The following is an 18,983-nucleotide window of genomic DNA, read 5'->3' on the forward strand; positions in this document are numbered from 1 at the left end:
CGGATTGAGAAACCACGATCATATGTACGCACACAGCAGAGACGCCTTCACAGAATCAGTAAGTCATAAAGCCTACACGTGAAGACTTACCACTAAAATGAAACTTAGGTAATTACATGACACTACTCATTCTCAGGGGGGAACAAAAACGCCTACAGACCCAAACTGCTCTTACCCCCTTCTTCTGACTTACTGTATGGCCTGGTCAGGAAGGACAGACCTCCGAAAACGCTCTGGGAATTAGAGGGGGGCTCCAGAGCTAGGAAATGGACGTTTTTAGATACAGTTATTCACGCAACTGGAAGCTGGAAAACCCCGGCTCACCTGGGCTCTGTGTGGGAGCCAAGAGAGACGCTGCATCAGGGCACGGCTGTATTGTACACCAGCTTTCCCGGTTTATCTGAAGGAAAGAGAAACAGATCGACGTTCAGACAGTGAAGCAATGTGGGATGATGTGATGGCTGCTGCAAGCATATCTACTGTACCAACACTCCTGCTTTTTTCTTTAATACTTTATGATACAGTAGGTAAAATTATAGGAAGGAAAAAAAAAAAAACCCTTTCACAACACAATCAAGGCATGCCCTACTCCACTAAGGCTCTAGGGAGACCATCAGTAAAAGCAACAGGAAAAAGACACACAAGGAGGAAGGCCTGGTGCAGGCCGAGGGTGAAATAATATAAGAATAATACATTTAATATGTAACACAGTGATAATAAGTAACACGAAATGCATCGCAGATTACAATACATATTTGATCTCTTCATTTACAAGTTAAAAACACACAAAAATAATTTCTGTTTCTTCAAGATTTACTATCCACTGGGTATCAGGTTAGGATTCTATGTACATTATCTAAATCCCCACAAGAGCTGCGAGAAGTCTGTATTATCTGTACCCAAAGAATAACTAGGCTCAGCGGAGTTGCTGAGGTCATTATGACAGCACTGGCGATGGAATACAAGTCTACATGAATCTAAAGCATATTAAGAAGAGAAGACTCCCTTAAAATATTTTTAAAAAAAAAAACAGCCTTTACAACGCTCAGCCATCTTATTAGCATCATAACCATCTACTTTCATTACATTTAAGATAGTATGAAATTACCGTGACAGATTTCAAAAGTCGTCTCCCCCATAACTGATAAAAGAAGTAAACACAAAATCAACAAAGATACAGAAAACTTGAAAAACGTTACCAAGCAGTTTGAGCTAACCAGCAAATGCGGAGCAATTCACCCAAAGGCAGCAGGACACACATTCAAGTACACACGGAATGTTCACCACAACAGACCATATTCAGTGGCATAAAAGAAATCTCAAATTGAAGATTAAAATCATACTACACATGCGCTCTGTCCACAAGAGTATCAAAATCAGAAACCAAAATGAGAAGTTACCTGGAAAAACCACAAAGATTTAAAAAACAAAACAAGACAAAAACACACAAAAAAACCTGTTAAAAAATCCATGAATCAAAGAAGAGATCTTTAGGAATTATTACATATTAAATATTAGAAAACATCTCCAACTGAAAAATTCAAACATCGCATATAAAAATTTGTGAGATACAGCTAAAACAGGATTTAGAGCAAAATTTATAACATTAAGTGCCTATATTAGAAAAGAGAGGTCTCAAATCAAAGATCTAAGCTTCTAAGAAACTAGAAAAACGGGTCTCAATGAAACGGAAAACAAAAAATAAAGTCAATGAAACCATAACCTGGTTCCCTAGATCAGTAAAGCTCTAGCTAGACTGACCAAGACCAAAAGTTACAAACTGCCAGTATCAGGAATTAAAGAAGTCATCATCACAGTTCCAACAGATACCGAAAGGATAACAAAGGGATATTATGCACAACGTTACTGTAACAGATTCACAAGTCAGATGAAATGGAAACATTTCATGGAGGACACAAACTACCAAAATTCACTCAAGAAGATAAAGATAATCTGAATACCCTTATTCTTTTAAAGACATTGAATTTAGTTAAAAACCTTCCTATAATGAAATCCTCAGGCCCAGATGGTTTCAGTGGTGAATGCCACCAAACACTGAAGGAAGAAATAATGCCAATTCTACACAAACTCTTCTACAAAATACAGGAGGCAGGAACTATGTACAGCTTGTTTCTATGAGTCCAGCATCACACTGCCACCAAAACTAGACAAAGATATTATAAGAAAACGTACATCAGTATCCCTTAGGAACACAGATGCAAAATCCTGAACAAATATTAAGATACCGAATCCAGCAACGTAGAAAAAAGGTCAAGTTGTCATGGCCAAGTTCATCCCACGAAGGGATGAGAGAACAGTATCATCAAATATGCCACATGGGATAAGGCAGAAAGCTCCAGGACGTTCTGTCAAACCAACTGTTTGACCAACAAGAACTGCAAGGAATTAATAAGCTTCTTGCAAACCTAGATCTACATGAAACAAAACAGCAAATCATTTGCTCCTTTTGACTATCTCACCGTTAGAGAGAGGACAGGAGGCAGGGACCAGGGGCCATGCATGTTTTGGTTCCTGGTATGTTACAAACCCATGCCAAAAATTTCAGTGATCTGAAATGGAAACCGATCTTCTGCTGGTTCCCTGGGATTATGCAAAGTAGGCCCTTTAAAATGTAATTTGAGTGTGCCCAATAAGGAAGTAACCTCAAATTCAGTAACTTTAACAAACCCTACCCATACCTTTCAAAGAAATCAAACAGCAAATTTTCTTTAAAAAAAAAAAAAAAAAAATCATTCATTCAGAGCAGGATTTCTTTACTGAAAACTACATCTCATTTGAAATGAGCCAAATTTCACCAGAGTGAAATGTTTCTCTGCTAACAGTAGAAACAAGAGTCCAGAACTACTATACTTCAGTAGAAAGCTAGATTTTGAGGCTGAAAGAGAAAAAAAAAATTGCTTTTCCTCTTTTCATTCCCCAAATAGGAAAAGATTGCAGGAATACAGCACAAATTTGAATAATTAACAGAAGCAAAAAAGCTGAGAAGATCCTTTACAGTAGTGAAGAATACGCTGCTCTGAATTGTCATGACATTGTGTTCTCCTTCTGTGACCTTCACTAACTTCAGCCGACATTTTAGGAGACTTTGCTAAAACTCTACATCTCAGAATATTTTTCATTGCCTTTTCAACTCCGTGGCCACTGAGTAAACTGGACATTCTTTGCCTTCAATATGTAAGGGACTGACTATACTTTTCATGTCCTTTTAGGTTTGCATGCTATAAAAAGTAAGTTAAACAATTTGTAAAATAACATAATATACATAAGCAGTTCATGATGTAGTAATAGTATATAATATAAACAACATGTTTATTTAAAATCGTGTTTTAATAATAAAAATAAAATATTAAAATATTTATTTAAAATAATGTGGGGCGCCTGGGTGGCTCGGTCAGTTAGGCGTCCGACTTCGGCTCAGGTCACGATCTCATGGTCTGAGTTCGAGCCCCACATCGGGCTCTGGGCTGATGGCTCAGAGCCTGGAGCCTGCTTCTGATTCTGTGTCTCCCTCTCTCTCTGCCCCTCCCCGGTTCATGCTCTGTCTCTGTCTCAAAAATAAATAAACGTTAAAAAAAAAAATTAAATAATGTAATAAATACTGAAACAATGAAATTAAGACGAAATCAAATCTCTAACTGAATACACTAATTTCTGAAATAACAGTGGTGAGAACATGTTAATGTTGGAAGAACATTCTTCATGGGTCTCTCCTAGCTCTCCATGTCTTGTGAGCAAAGGCATTGATTGTCCTTTTGCTCTAAATTATCTTTTCAAAAATGTGTATATCAAACAACTCTGGAAGATAGAGATATTGTTTGTTTCTGAAGCAAGGGCAGGTCTGTCTACTGTCCAGCATAACACAGACAATGTCTCAGTCAAGGGCAAAGATCAGGCAGGCTCATTGCCCATTATAAGGACTGAAGTTTCCTAAGAGTGGGGTTTCTTGGCTGTGACGTGGGACCCCCTCTGGGCTGTCCCTGGGGAACTTGGGAAGCAAGAGGAACCAACAAGAAACTGATGCTCATGGTGCTTTTTGTGCAATGAGTAATAAACCCCTTTGCCCCTGACCCAGGAAGCCCTGTGACTTCAGGCAGCAGCCATGAAACTGTCAGACTAACTTGGGAGCTTGAGAGTAGGGTAAAATCTCAGACCTATCAGTTTTGACAAGTAGTATATATTAAATAGTATCAAAAACACTTAAACACAGGGGCAGGCAGAAGTCTCTTGATATGATCACACCTATGTGGTGAAAAACCTTAATCTGATTCAGTTTTTTCATTGAATGATTATGCCTGAATGAACACAGAGAGACAATATTTATTTTAACTTTTCTGTTGTTTCCCAAATGTTTTTTACAAATTACTTTTTGGTTTTTACAATTGATTCTGGAAAGCCTTCTATTTTGTAGTAACTTTAAGTTGACAGAAAAGTTACAAAGATAGCCCAGAGTTCTCATGTACCCTCTCTCACCAGTATCTCCAATGTTAACATCCTATGAAACCCTGGTGCCTTCATCAACAGTAAGACACCAACATTGGTACATTACCATTAACTAAATCCTGGACTTGATTTGGATTCTATTTCTGTTTCCATTAACGTTCTTTTCTGTTCCAGGATCAAAACCAGGATACATACCACAGTGCACTGAGTGGGAGTGTGTGTATGTGTGTGTGTGTTGGGGGGGGGCGGGTTGGGGTGTTAATTTGGCATTTTAACATCTTTACTGAAGTGTAATTCATATACTCTAAAACTCACCCGTCTAAGTCTATGAATCAGTGGTTTAGGGTATTTGCAGACCTGCTGTAACCATCATCATTAAGTTTAGAATATTTTCATCATGCCAAGAAGACACCGTATCCATTAGTATTCAAACCCCACCCTGACCTCCATTTCCCAGTTCTGAGCAATCATGAATCCACTTTCTGTCTCCATGGATTTGCCTACTCCGAACGCTTCACATAAATGGCATCATGCATTACGTGATCTTTTGTGACTGGCTTCCTTCGCTTAGCAAAGTGTTTTCAAGGTTTTCCTATGTCGTAGCAACAGTACTTCATTCTTTTTACTACTAGATAATATTCCACGGTGTGGGGATGCCTTAATTCTATTCATTCATTCATTCATTCATTCTTCAACTGACGGGCATTTGGGTTGTTTTCACTCCCTGGCTGTTTGGAATAATGCTATGAAAATCCTCATACAAGTTTTTGTTTGCACGTGTTTTCATTTCTCCTGGGTTTATACCTAATGAGTGAAACTGCTGGGTCACATGATAACCTTTATATTAGACATTCTTAGGAACTGCCAGACTTTTCCAAAGTGGCTGCATCATGTGATGTCCCTGCCAGCAACGTATGGCTGTTTTCTTTCTCCGCATCCGTGCCCACGCTGGTTATGATTCTTGTCCATCTGATTGCAGCCATCCTAGCAGGTGAGAAGTAGTGTCTCATGGGAGTATTTGTTTTTTAAATGGAAAATGTATTTTAATCTGTTGGTTACTTTCTAGGAACAGAAGACAGTCTGAAGATGGAATGCTCTTCACCCTCAGGTTTGTCTCCCTCCTTATTTAAAGCAAAAAAAAAAAAAGTATTTAAATACCTTCTATGTATCGAATTCTACGCGAAGCCTTAAAAGCAGAAGTAGTAAAGAGTGTGTCCTGAAAGGACGCCCAGTTTATGAGAGAGAGACATGAAAATGTTCACTTCCTAAGCTCCTTGCACACAGCAGGTATTAAATGTGTGCTGTCACCAGCAGGAATGAGAGCCCGAGTGAGCGGACCACTGGAAGGAGGAGCCGTATTTTACATGCTGCATGCATTTCTGACTAGGTCACCAATGACACAAGCAGAGACATGGGGCCAGAGCAACGATGTTCTGCCATTCTTCTGCTCCACACAAGGCATTGCACAACACAGAGTGGGGAAGTCAGAGACTGCCACACCCTGGTAGAAGCAGAAGAATTCAGGGAGCCTAGTTTCACAGGAGTTAAGGAAGCAGAGGGCAGAAAACAGAAGGTAGGTCCGTGGTGCCAACCACTGCAGAGAAGTCAAAACAGATTTAAAAAAAAAAAAAAAAAAAAAGAAGTTACTGGACTGGGTAACTGTGAGGTTTCTTGTGACTCTGCAAAGAGCAGGTTTTCACAGGACAGGTGAGATCAGAATGAAAGCTGTGAAACATGTGTTTATCTCTCTAGATTCAGGGCACTTTACAGTTTATAAAATAACTGTCAGCTAGACATGACCTTTCTCCTGCCGCACAACGAGGCACGATGCCATTTGGGAGAGGAGGCCACACACACTCGGCGAGGCTAGATTTGGGGAGAGTATCTTTGCGTGTGGACTGCACTGTTACTGGTGACTGCACCTGCTCCAGAGACCAAGCTTCTTGAGAACAGAAACACACCTTTAATCCCTGGGGAGGGAAGTGCCAAGAAGCAAGGGCATGGTTCGTGGGGGATGCTTAATGAATAATCTTCGAGTTCATTATCCTCCATGATTTTACAGAGAACAGCGAGGAGAGCCTTCAGGATTCTCACTCCGCCTGCCTTTACCAGATCCGTAAACAAACACAAGTGAGGCCAAAGGAGGTGAAGTGACTCCACCCAGTGAGTTCAGTATTTAGAAGCCGGGAGGGCGTTCTCCCTGCTTCCATCCAGCTCTCTTTCCCCGAGTCCATGGGTACCGCTTGTTACTTTTTTCTTTGCCTTGGAACTCAACAACTGTTTAAACAAGTTTTAATAACAATACTAAACTGGAAAAGATCTGGCCAAGTGCATTTCAGATCCCTGGAGAAGATTAGCTGGAAAACAGTCACTGTTTATTTTAGGCAAGTATATTTAGAAAATAAAAGTATTACCAAAAAGAAACAACGCATGGGACAGTGGGTGCCAAGTGTTTGAAATTCAGGATGCTGTAATTGAGAGAAATGTTCTCTGTGTCGGGGGGGGGGGGGGGGGGGGGAGAAGGGGGAGGACTCTGCATAGGCCTAGGCGCCTGTGTCCATCACTGACCATTAATGGGGGCTCTGTCTAGGCCTAGGTGCCTGTGTCCATCACTGACCGTTAATGGGGGCTCTGCCTAGGCCTAGGCGCCTGTGTCCGTCACTGACCATTAATGGGGGCTCTGCCTAGGCGCCTGTGTCCATCACTGACCGTTAATGGGGGCTCTGCCTAGGCCTAGGCGCCTGTGTCCATCACTGACCGTTAATGGGGGCTCTGCCTAGGCCTAGGCGCCTGTGTCCATCACTGACCGTTAATGGGGGCTCTGCCTAGGCCTAGGCGCCTGTGTCCGTCACTGACCATTAATGGGGGCTCTGCCTAGGCCTAGGCGCCTGTGTCCATCACTGACCGTTAATGGGGGGTTCTGCCTAGGCCTAGGCGCCTATGTCCATCACTGACCGTTAATGGGGGGTTCTGCCTAGGCCTAGGCACCTGTGTCCGTCACTGACCATTAATGGGGGCTCTGCCTAGGTCTAGGCGCCTGTGTCCATCACTGACCGTTAATGGGGGCTCTGCCTAGGCCTAGGCGCCTGTGTCCATTACTGACCGTTAATGGGGGCTCTGCCTAGGCCTAGGCGCCTGTGTCCGTCACTGACCATTAATGGGGGCTCTGCCTAGGCCTAGGCGCCTGTGTCCATCACTGACCGTTAATGGGGGGTTCTGCCTAGGCCTAGGCGCCTGTGTCCATCACTGACCGTTAATGGGGGGTTCTGCCTAGGCCTAGGCACCTGTGTCCGTCACTGACCATTAATGGGGGCTCTGCCTAGGTCTAGGTGCCTGTGTCCATCACTGACTGTTAATGGGGGCTCTGCCTAGGCCTAGGTGCCTGTGTCCATCACTGACTGTTAATGGGGAGTTCTGCCTAGGCGCCTGTGGCCGTCACTGACAGTTAATGAAGAGCATTAACTGGTGGTGCTGATAAGGTGCACCACCTCCATGGACACAGGACACGTAGGAGAATCTGGCTATGATGCAGTTTCAGCCAGTTCCCTCTTCTGAATTCAGATTCATTTATAAACATTTAAAAGTAAAATCTATATTGAAAAATAGTAAGGTTTCAAGTGAATCAAGATTTTTTCACCAGGGCAGGGTGGGGAATTCTAGCATGAAAAGGCTTCCTCGAGCTCTCTTGCTGTCAGCTACACGCGGATCCATCCCTGGTCAACATGTTGGGGACACCCCCCCCCCCCCCCACCGCCATTAGGCAAGAAACAGTGTTCAGGCACAGCTTAGGCAGACGGGTAGGACATGATCCTGTCTACATTTTGCATAGGACAGGACATCTCACAGTTGAAAAGTATGAGAAACTCTTTTTAAACAAAAATGCCATGGGTCACATTTGCATCCATGTCCCAGGACGGCAGATGTGAGTACCTCCACCAACCGTGGACCACAGGTCAGGAAACACGGTTTAGTTAGTGAAATACAATAGGGACACGAGTCCCAGAAACCCACAGAGGTTAAGGAGGAAGCCCCTAGAATAACAAAAGATAATTTCTGGTTCGGATATGTGAGAAACACTTAACAGAGGTGGTGGTATATGAGGTGGGCCTTCTAAGACGAGCACAGTATGCTCAGGAGAGAGAGAGGAGGAGAGGCAGGGAGTTCCAGCCATGAGGAAAAAACAGACGAGCTAAGTAGTCAGGACACTTCAGAGCTGGAGTTCATTGCCTTCTACGGCACAGACTCCTTCCGAACCTGAGGGAAGCCATGAACCCTCACCAGAAACATGCATGTGTGTGTCCAGTCATTGGTTCTGGAGAATATCCTCGGAACCCAGCATGCAGACCTTTTCCTGAGACATGTCTGAGAAGCACAGAAAGCCCAAAGGTTCCCGGAAGTATAAACTGAGGAAAGGTGAACAGGAGATAGGGCCACAGTGAACCAGGCTTTGTTCTTGAGCAAGGGCGGACCCTCCCCCCAACGACATCAGCAGGGGAGGCAGAGCGGTACCGTGCCAGGAACACAGCTCTCGAAGAACATGGAGAAAATGGGGGTGGTAGGAGGAGCCTGTGGCCTAGCCTAGCGGCAGTGTGCACCCGGACTGGGAAGACGCCCTCTGGAGACAGAAGCAGAGGAGCAAAAAGCTGGCATGGAGGGCAGAATCCACAGAAATAAGACAGAGGGCCCCAAAGCCACCATTTCACCAGCGGGAAATCCAGCGGGCAGGAAGATGCTGCTGCCTGTTCTATTTGGCTGTGCTGAGTCTGAGGCGTTCAGACGCCTTTCAAATAGTTGAAGAAGGTTAGGGATCTCGAGAGAAAGGCTGGATGCTGGCTTCATTTGCCATGGAGGTAACAGGCGAGAAGATGTGCACAAGAGCCAAGGCCCAACACGCAGAGAGGAGACACTCCGAAGGCAGCGTTCCTTCGTGTGGGACGACACACGTGTGTGCACGGAGCAGCTTGGAAAGCTGCTACTTCTGAACTCGTACAAACATCACCAGCACAAAAGGGAGTGTGCATCAGGGAAATGCACGTAAGTCAAAACCATGATGAGGCGCTACGTCGCTCCCGTGAGGATGGCTATTATCACCTCCTCACCTCCAAGGAGCCACTGAGAAAATAACAAGTGTGGGTGTGGGTGCGGGGAAACTGGAGCCTCGGGCGCTGCTGGTGGGAATGTCAAACGCAGCAGTCACTGTGCAGCAGTGTGGCGGTTCTTCCAAAAATTCAACAGAGAATTGCTATACAATCCAGCAATTCCACCTCTGGGTATATGCTGGAAAGAATCGAAAGCAGGGACGCAGACAGATATTTGTACGCCTGTGTCCACAGCAGCATTACTCACGACAGACAAAAGGTGGAAACAACGAATGTCCATCCGCAGATGAATGCATGCATGTGATCTACACACGTCATGGAACACCACCACCCAGCCTTCGAAAGCAAGGGAACCCCGACACGCTACAGCATGGATGAACCCTGAAGACAGTACGCTCAGTGAGATAAACCAGTCAGAAAAGGACAAACACTGTGATTCCACGTCTATGAGGTAACCAGGGTCGTTGAACTCACAGACAAAAAAATAGAATGGTGGTTTCCAGGGGCTGGCAGGGAGGGAGAAACATGGAATTATTGGTGAATGGGTAGAGAGTTTGTTTGCAAAGACGAGAAAGTTCTGGAGACGGCTGGCGGGAACGGGTGGCGCAACAACGTGACAGGCCACCAAGCTAACTGTGCACCTAAACGTGGCAGATTTTATGTTACGGGTAGCCTCCCAATGATAAAACAAAGTGACCGTGCAGCCAGCAATAGAGAAAAGTGGTCAAAGGGGCCCACATAGTGAGGGGCAGAGCTGGAACTCTGGGCCAGATACTACCAATCATGGTCAATGCCACTAACCAGAGGGCAAACTCCATGCACACCGAGTGTGGAAAGAATGTCAAAACAGGTCTCAGCATTTTCCGCCACATCATATTCAGTGACAGCAGCACCCAGCATACCGTCTTCTTGTGTGAAACACGTGGCGTTTACTACAGAGATCAACCGCTTAGGAGACATAAACCAGATTACAAAACATCTCCTCCTCCTTCTGCTGGGTTTCCGAATCTGATGTCACAGATAAACCTGCCCTAGTCTCGGTTCTGTTCTTCAACAACTCTGTCTCTTTCTCACTTACACCAACAGCCAACTTAAAGGCCACACCGTGTGGCTACATTTGAAACATTTTCAGAGTGCTTCCTACAGGCCTTCAGATACACCACCAAGCCCTGACTACAAACACGGTAACACACCTGTTCTCCTGTTAGTCTCTTTTCCAAGAGGTGACCTCCAAGATGGAGATTTTCACATAAACAGATACGTTGGTTCTCTGTACTATTAACACTCTTCTTAGCCAGCTTGGAGACTAGGCTTGGCGAGATTCTGATTGTTAGAAGAATTAGGAGACAGAAAAGGAAGAAACAACAGTGTTGAGACTACTAATAATTCGAGTTTTAAGAGAAAAACAAAGATGATTATGAGTCCCTCTCTCCAGATTTTGCCCTATGGCATCTTTGAACTCGTATGAGCAAAATACAGGATTGGCAACTGCCCAAATGGGTAGGAGAGGGGAGTTCAAGATCATTCAGAAATTGTGTTTGGCTGGAAATAAGGGAAAGAGAAACTCTACCATTAAATATTCATGTTTTTGGAGGAATTAGTTACCAAAAAGCCACTTTCTGGCTCTGACTCCATTTATGATTCTTTAGCTAAAGAACAAACTTAGGCCTTTGTCCACAGCACCTCCATAATACGTAGGATCATGGACGCTATGGGTGTTCAACAGCCCAAGTTCTGGTGAGCTACTGTGCATATGGAGCACGGGAAAATGAAGTTCAGAAGGAATGTCAGACCCATCTGGGTAAGTTTGTGTTCCTGCCGCGAAGCCTGGGACTCCTTGTGATTATCTAAACTGCACCCACGTTGTGTTCCCATCAGTCTGAAAATAGAGCTGTACATATTTCCAGCAGACAGGGAACTGCCTTTTGTTTCTGGCAGTGTTTCTCCTACTGTTTATATCTGAACATCCTAATAACGCAGCTTATGGTTACACCCAGCCTTCCCAGCCACTGCTCCTATTGACTTCCCTTTCAACTGTCTCAGGAGACCCAGCCAGAGAGACGAGGCTGAACAAAAGGAAGCAAAAACCCACCATCCGGACATGGAAGCCAACGCTTGAGTCAAAATCTTTCCAGGAATTAGACTGCAATGGAGCAGATAGACGTAGTTGTCCTCAGTCCTCAGCCTCCCCACATCTTCGTTGAGGCGGCCGTGGAAGTGTCTTAGACAAAACAAACTTCCAAAGGATGTGTATTTCTCTGGAAAATGGCACTAGAGTTAAAGGCCAAGTATTCCTTCTGAGCTTTACCTAAGGAGCTCATGTGGCCTGCCCAAACATCACAGGGCCGGGGGGGGGGGGGGTCCTCCTCCACAAATATTTTCACTCAGTGCACACAAACCACGGTTGCAAATCTTTTAAGCGTTCACCTGACACTCTTAATTACTAGCTACAAAGTCTGCTCTCAAAAAAGCATCAATAACATGAAGAGTCCTGTTATTATTAAGTAGACAATATCTTCCCAGGTACCCAAAGTTATAAAAATTGGTAAAACAGAAACAGCTCTTAGACTAAAATCAGTTCTTATTAGCAGTCATTCCAGGAGTCTGATGCTCTTCTCTTTGGTATGATAGTTTTGTGTAAGTTTCAGATATGTAGTGTCCTCTTGTGTTAACACTGGTCTTAGGAATGCCCACCATGAATTAGCTACAGAACTACGTTAGGTGAAAATTTCTATCTTTCACCAACTTGTGAGTTCCATACGAGCTTTCTGAAGGATGCTGACAAAAATGGGCACGTTGCTACCAGAGGGTTTCTGCCAACAATAAAATTCTTCCATATCCCATTCTGAGCATGTGATTTATGGTTACCAACCACTTATCATAAGAGCCAGAAGATACAAACATCGAGAGGAAGTAGTCAAGGGAATATCAAATGGCGAGGAAGAGCAATGTGTATGTGTGTACTGGGCTGGGGGGCGGAGGTGAAAGTGACTAAGGAACACTATTAACTTACGCACCTTACTATTTAGCAAAGAATTCAGAAAGGAGGTAAGATTCCAGGGATGTTGGAGGCTGATGGTGGGAAGCAAGAGCTGACCTGAGGACAAAGACCATGCAGCTTTAGGGAAATCTTAAGGGAAGGCCTTGATACAGAAGAGCTACGATGAAACCAACTATATAAAACTGAAGAAGCCAACAGACAGAGTGCAGGGTAAGACAAAGCATGGGGACCTCGCCCAGGATGAGAATTTGGAAGCTAACCTAGCGACTTACTACAATGCCAGCAGGAGGGGCTGGAGTTGTAACTGTGCAATTTCACAGCAGCAGGCTCACAAGCTACGTTTTGTATTTACGGTCATACCTCCGTGTTCTTATGTCAACCTTTCAGTACATTAACCAAAGCTTACGTTGTGGGATGCATAGGAATCCTTACTTAAAAATCTTAGAAGATGGATTCATTCAATGAACAAACTTACTGAGCATCTAAAAAAAATTTTTTTAATGTTTATTTATTTTTGAAGGAGAGAGAGACCGAGTGTGAGTGGGGGAGGGGCTGAGAGAGAGGGAGACACAGAATCTAAAGCAGGTTCCAGGCTCTGAGCTGTCACCACAGAGCCTGACACGGGGCTCAAATCCACGAACCGTGAGATCATGACCTGGGCTGAAGTCGGACTTACTGAGCATTTAATACGAATTAGGAACACTGTTCTGAGCGCTTAGATATAGTGAGCAGATGAAAAAACTGCAAACTCATTTGTATAAAAGAGCAAATTTCTATAGATAAAAGTGGAGTGAGAACATGTGCATGATCACTTGAGAACTGAAGTGGCATATACACCCAAATATAATAATTTTTTTAAAAACACTGATTAAAAATACTGAAGCTCAGGGAGCCTGGGTGGCTCAGTCGGTTGAGCGTCCGACTTCAGCTCAGGTCATGATCTCAGGGTTCGTGGGTTCGAGCCCTGCATCTGGCTTATGCTGACAGCTCAGAGCCTGGAGTCTGCTTTGGATTGATTCTGTGTCTCCCTCTCTCTCTCTCTCTGTCCCTTCCTTGTTCGTGCTCTGTCTCTCAAAAATGAATAAACACTAAAAAAAAAAAAAAAAAAATACTGAAGCTCAAAATATAATTGGAGAATACTTCTAAATGACAAAAAAAAAAAAAAAAAAAAAGAATTGTGGAAAAAAATCTGCTACAGATTGTGCAACAGAACTAATTAATAGAGGGTCATGACACTGCCCTCAGTGCTAGGAAGGCATTCCTGCTCTGGGAAAGAAACAATTGAGATAGCGTCCAGGACAATATCTAAGATAGAAAAAAATACATCCATATTTATAAATGAAAACTGATTCATGTATTTGTGTAACAAAAGGAACTGGCTGACTGGAGGAGGAGGTCTCGGATAGCAAGAAAAAGCATCAGCCTTGACGATCAGATCTGGGATTGCATCCCATCACCTATCACACATGCACTGTGAGACCTTCAGAGAACTATGGACTATCCCCACCTGCTTTTCCATATGCAAAATCAGACAAACACTAGGAATGTAAAAACTAAATGCCTGGATCTCCTCCTATCCATCCACCTCTTTCCAGTGCAGACCACAAAACCAAGTTACCATGCCTGGGCTGCCATAATGGCAGCCTAACTTATTCCCACACTGACAGAGGGATCTCTTCAAAACATAGTTTGAGAAGTGACCTATCCAAACAAAGCCAACTCCTCCTCCTCATGGCTGTCAAGGCCCTGCTTTCCTAAGGTCCCACTTATGACTCTTCTGATACCTCTCTTCTGCTTGTTCAGGGCTCCCCACGCACTGGCCCTGCCAATTCTTTCCTGAAGGCCTCAGGGCCTTTGCATCTACTGTTCATTCTTTCTGGGAACACCTTCCTTTTGCGTAGCCAGCATCTTTCTATCCTCTGGAGATCAGTTTTTTAAAGTTAGAAAAAAAATTTTAATGTTTATTTTTGAGAAAGAGAGAGAGAGACAGAGCGTGAGCGGGGGGGGGGGGGGGGGGGGCAGGGAGAGAGGGAGACACAGAATCCGAAGCAGGCTCCAGGCTCTGAGCTGTCAGCACAGAGTCCGATGTGGGGCTCAAACTCACGAATGGCGAGATCATGACCTGAGCCGAAGTCGGATGCTTAACTGACTAAGGCACCGAGGCGCCCCTGGAGATCAGTTTTTTAAATGTCAGCACCTCAGAAACATCTTCTATCGAAAATAGGCCTTCTCATTATTTTCTATATAGTCTGCTGCTTATTCTTGTCAAATCACTTATAATTTGTACTTTTTTCTCTATGTATCGCCTGTCTTAAAGCAATATGAGGATTTTAAAGAACTGTGTGGCCTTTGGACTTAGGGCTGCTGCTGGCACCGAACATGTCATTAACAGCTCTCAACGATGTCACCTTTTTCTGTTTCCAAAGCAAAGAGATTAACACACAACTTAGCCATCTTATTTTAAACACACTAGTTTTAGGACTCCTAGTGTTTACCTATTTGTAATAAATGCCTATTTTCTGAGAAGTGATGTCTTCTCCACTAAAACTCTTTCATTATATAGTTGGCAGCATGGTAAGGGAAAAAAAAAAAAAACAACGAATGCAAACAGATTCATCTAAAAAAACTAATTGTGTCCTTTATTATCTGTGGCCTTGTGAAAAAAAAAAAAATCACATCTTTGTCAGTCAAGTACTTCATATTCCTCACCGTGGCTCAAGAGAACCCTTAAGCTCTTCACCTGAATGGTGGGGGGAGGGGGGTGGGGGGGGGGGAGAGTGGCTGTCTGAGCAGTTAAGTCTCACGTGAAATAATGTACGTGGAAATGTTTTGTTACAGCATCTCTGAGGCCAACAAACTTTCATGTCCAGCCAGAGCATACAGCACTACACATTTTAGCCTTATTTTAAATGCACGATATTCTCTGTGGTGCCTATACTGAGATTTTCTAGGCTCCTTCCCTCTTTCCCTACTTTCTTTTCCCCCCAGACAGGTAAAATCAAGAGTCAAGCATACAAAGGTCCTAAAAACTGGGCTCTCGTAAATATATGAGGACAAAAATCTTAAACCACCACGGTGCTTTCATAGAGGTAATCACAGTTCAGAGAAACTAAAATTAACAGTATCTTGGAACCAGTTCAAAATGCCAACTTACCAACAGTGCTCAGTCTAGGCCGAGCAGGTCAGACAGCTACCTGCCAGCAATTAGGAGGGAGGGCGACACCACTCTAGCACAAATCACAACTCCTACCTGGCCCCTTGTCCAGCCATGGTACCCATGGGCTTCCGGGTCTAGCCTTCTAAACCTTCTAGCCTTCTTCTCGGCCTCAATGGACCAGTAGAAAAAAATTACGAAGTCTCAAGTCATAAACTGAATTGATAAATCGGTAACATAGTTCCCAAATGTCCTTGACCAGGGAAATAACACCATGCCTGTGCTCCGCTAGCTTATAGGGCCACAAGTTCAGGTACTGAGGCTTTTCTGGCATCTGTGAAGCAGTTTGGCTAGCTTCCAATTTCCCCTGCCTTTGCCAGAAAACTGCTAAACTTCCAAAAAGTGCTCCTTGAGTCGTCCGACATTCCCAGACTCCCATCTTATGGCTGGAGGAGTCCTTACTAATTTTAGAGGCAAGGATGCCTTCTGTGAGCAATTAGCTCTGTAGAGTCTCCACCCCCATCCTGCTCTGACACCCAACATCACTGACACTGAGAAAACAAATACAGCTATCAAGAAAGTCAGTAAAAAAAAAAAAAAAAAAAAAAAAAAGGCAGTCAAACCAAGCCAGAAGCACTACTCTGCAACTGCAATAAATAGGCTGGAGACCCTTGCAAAGGAAATAAATGTCTATCTTGCCCCTAAAGAGTTGAGAGAGACAGTAGACTAACAGTTAAGAGAGACTCAGAGAGTGAGAGAGAGTGAGAGAGAGAGAGATACACACACTAAGAAGCAGAAAAGGAGACCAACAGAGAGTGATATCAGACAGATGGGGCTGGAGTAGGGGAAGGTGAGGAGATGGGGATCACAGGGACAGAGACAGACACAGAGATATCTCAGGGAAGAGCAGCTCTGAAGGTGAATTTCTTCCTCTCTGGTTTTCAAGAATACGAGGTTCTGCTCAGCTTAAGAATGCATTTTAAAGCAAGCAAAATGACATTTCCAAAGTAAGTGGTTCAATGATGATTCTTAAGCCCCTCCCAGTATCTGTCTCTTAAGAACCTTAAAATCAGCAGCCTCACCCCTCCACCCCCTGCTTTCCCCACAACCTTCTCAGCCTTTCTCCCAGTACAGGGAGGCTAGGGACTCAGCTACTGGGTTCACAGAGATGAAGGGGCCTGAGAGCTCTGGGACGTCTGCAGTGTGGCCCCTTACCTTCAGCAGCACCACGTCCACAGTCCTGTCCACCTTGGAGATGTCACACAGGCTGTAGCGCCTCTTGTGCCGTTCATACATTTTTGTCCAAATGCAGAGGAGAGGAAACAAAATGTAGGAGACGTACCCACTGCTAACCTGGGGGACCAGTGCACTCCCCCAAGTCCAGAGTTCCAGATTTCTCACGCTGAGCTGGAGATCTGTGCCTTCCAGACTCCTCTCTCTACAAAACCCTCAAAGGGTCAAAAAATGATTAAAAAGAAACCAAGCAGAATCCAATTCCTTGAACTGACGGAGAACTTTCTGGCAACTTCAGAGAGCTGGGATGATAAATTTATAATTCATAATATAAACAACAGCCTCCTGATGCCGTGCTTTAGGCAGATCTTGAGTGAAAGACAAGCACACACCGCTCCCATCACTGGCGATCACTCCAGCAGGAAAATTAAGGATGAACCGGCTATGCATAATGGCTGACACACGTGGGGGAAAAACCCAAAGCAGGCAATAAAAATCCAGTATGTACTTTATCAGGAAAAGAGAAAGAGAGGAAAAGGTAAGACAACTCTACTTCAAAGGGATGCCATGAAAACATTCTCATTCTCTCGTTAACTTCTGTTAAGGTTAAAAAAAAAAAAAAAAAAAAAAAGACAAGGAAAATCAGTTTTTCCTTTATAGGGGAAAAAACAAAAACAAAAGTAGACGCTTGGAGATTCTGTTCAGAGTCGAGTCTTTAGTCAGCCTGTTGCTCACCGGGCAGTAGGGCTTGGTTCTGATTTCAGTTGAGAATATCCACTGACAGCAGAGGAGAAGGAGAAGAGAAAGACCACTCCTCCTCTACTCCCTCCTCCCTTCTTGGGCGCTGGCCCTCCCCTACCCCAGCCCCCCTCTTTCCCTCACCCTTGGAACGTCACTACTTGCCCTTTCGGCTCCGCAACCAGCAGCCTTGGAGGTTTGAAAACCTAATTGCAGTGGTGGGAACATGATTCATCCACAGACGAAGAAGAGAAAAACAAGGCTTCCTTTTCCAACCCACTTCCTGCTGCTCCTGCTCCCCCCCCCCCTCCTCGCCCCCCTCCTCCCCACACCGTCCCCTATGAAAACGGCTCTGTCAGGCATCGCACGGTGCACCTCGAACGCTCTGATGTCCGAGCCGGAACACGATGAAGGGGGGAGGCGGCCGTCCCAAACATCACGAGCAAGTACAACACACTCCTCTATTCCACGAACGACAGCAAATTCAAACTGCCCAAGGCGCGCACCGCAGCTCCCTGCCAGATGCAAACCAGTGATTTCATGTGAGAAAAATGTCAGCCGAGGATCTCTGGCTGTGCTTCTGGGATCCAAAGTGGCTACAAAAGTGGCTGACGGGGTTTAAAAAGCAAGAGTTCAGTCTTTTGCTTTTTTGCAGGGGGGATGCGGGTGGGGAGAACGTGAGTGATGGAAGGGGCCTTAAAGAGAATTAAGGAGAGAAGGAAGGAGCAGAGTGAACAGGTACCCGTGCCAATACTTTCTCTGCAGGAGGCTGTCACTTCATCTGCCTATTTTCTTACTGAGCCCCACCTCTCCCCCCCACCCCCCGCAACAACCGGGGTTGGGGGGACAGGCCTACACCAGAACTCGTTCGTCCTGACTTCGGACACACTCTCATTTGGTTCGTGAATGATCTGGGAGGGAAAAAAGAAGGACGTGAAGGAAGCAAAAAGGGGGAAAAGAGTGGGGAAAGGCAAGAATAAGAAAATCTCCTTGTAAGAGCGTTAGGCTGCCACCCTTTTCCTCCAAGGGCCAGGGAAGTCATGGCCAGACCTGGAGAGTGTGAGTGAGGGGGTGCAGATACCACAAGAGAAAGGAAGAAAAGAGATTTAGTGCTTAAGTTTCTGTCAGTATTGCAACTGGAGTTGGTGACAAGGTTTTTCAGGAGTTACAAAGGGGGTGTAGAAGGTCTAATGAGTCACCACTTCCTCGGGCCAGGCGGTCTCGTTGCTAACCAGCCCAAAGGAGGGAAACGCAGCAAACTTCACGAGAAAGCCAGTGTTTTCCTCGCCTAGGACTG

At 44.7% G+C, this 18,983-nt stretch overlaps 1 protein-coding gene across 1 annotated transcript in view; it reads right to left on the reverse strand.

Annotated features, from left to right (window-relative positions):
• AKAP13 (A-kinase anchoring protein 13) overlaps positions 1-18,983 on the reverse strand; it is a 336,564-nt gene that overhangs the window by 102,614 nt on the left and 214,967 nt on the right. Inside the window, 1 exon segment of the mRNA XM_019460188.2 lies at positions 325-400. Within this exon segment, the coding sequence (XP_019315733.2) occupies positions 325-400 (76 nt within the window).

Source organism: Panthera pardus, unplaced genomic scaffold (assembly GCF_024362965.1).
Source record: "Panthera pardus isolate Hobbes unplaced genomic scaffold, ASM2436296v1 HiC_scaffold_24, whole genome shotgun sequence".
Classification (NCBI taxonomy): Eukaryota; Metazoa; Chordata; class Mammalia; order Carnivora; family Felidae; genus Panthera; species Panthera pardus.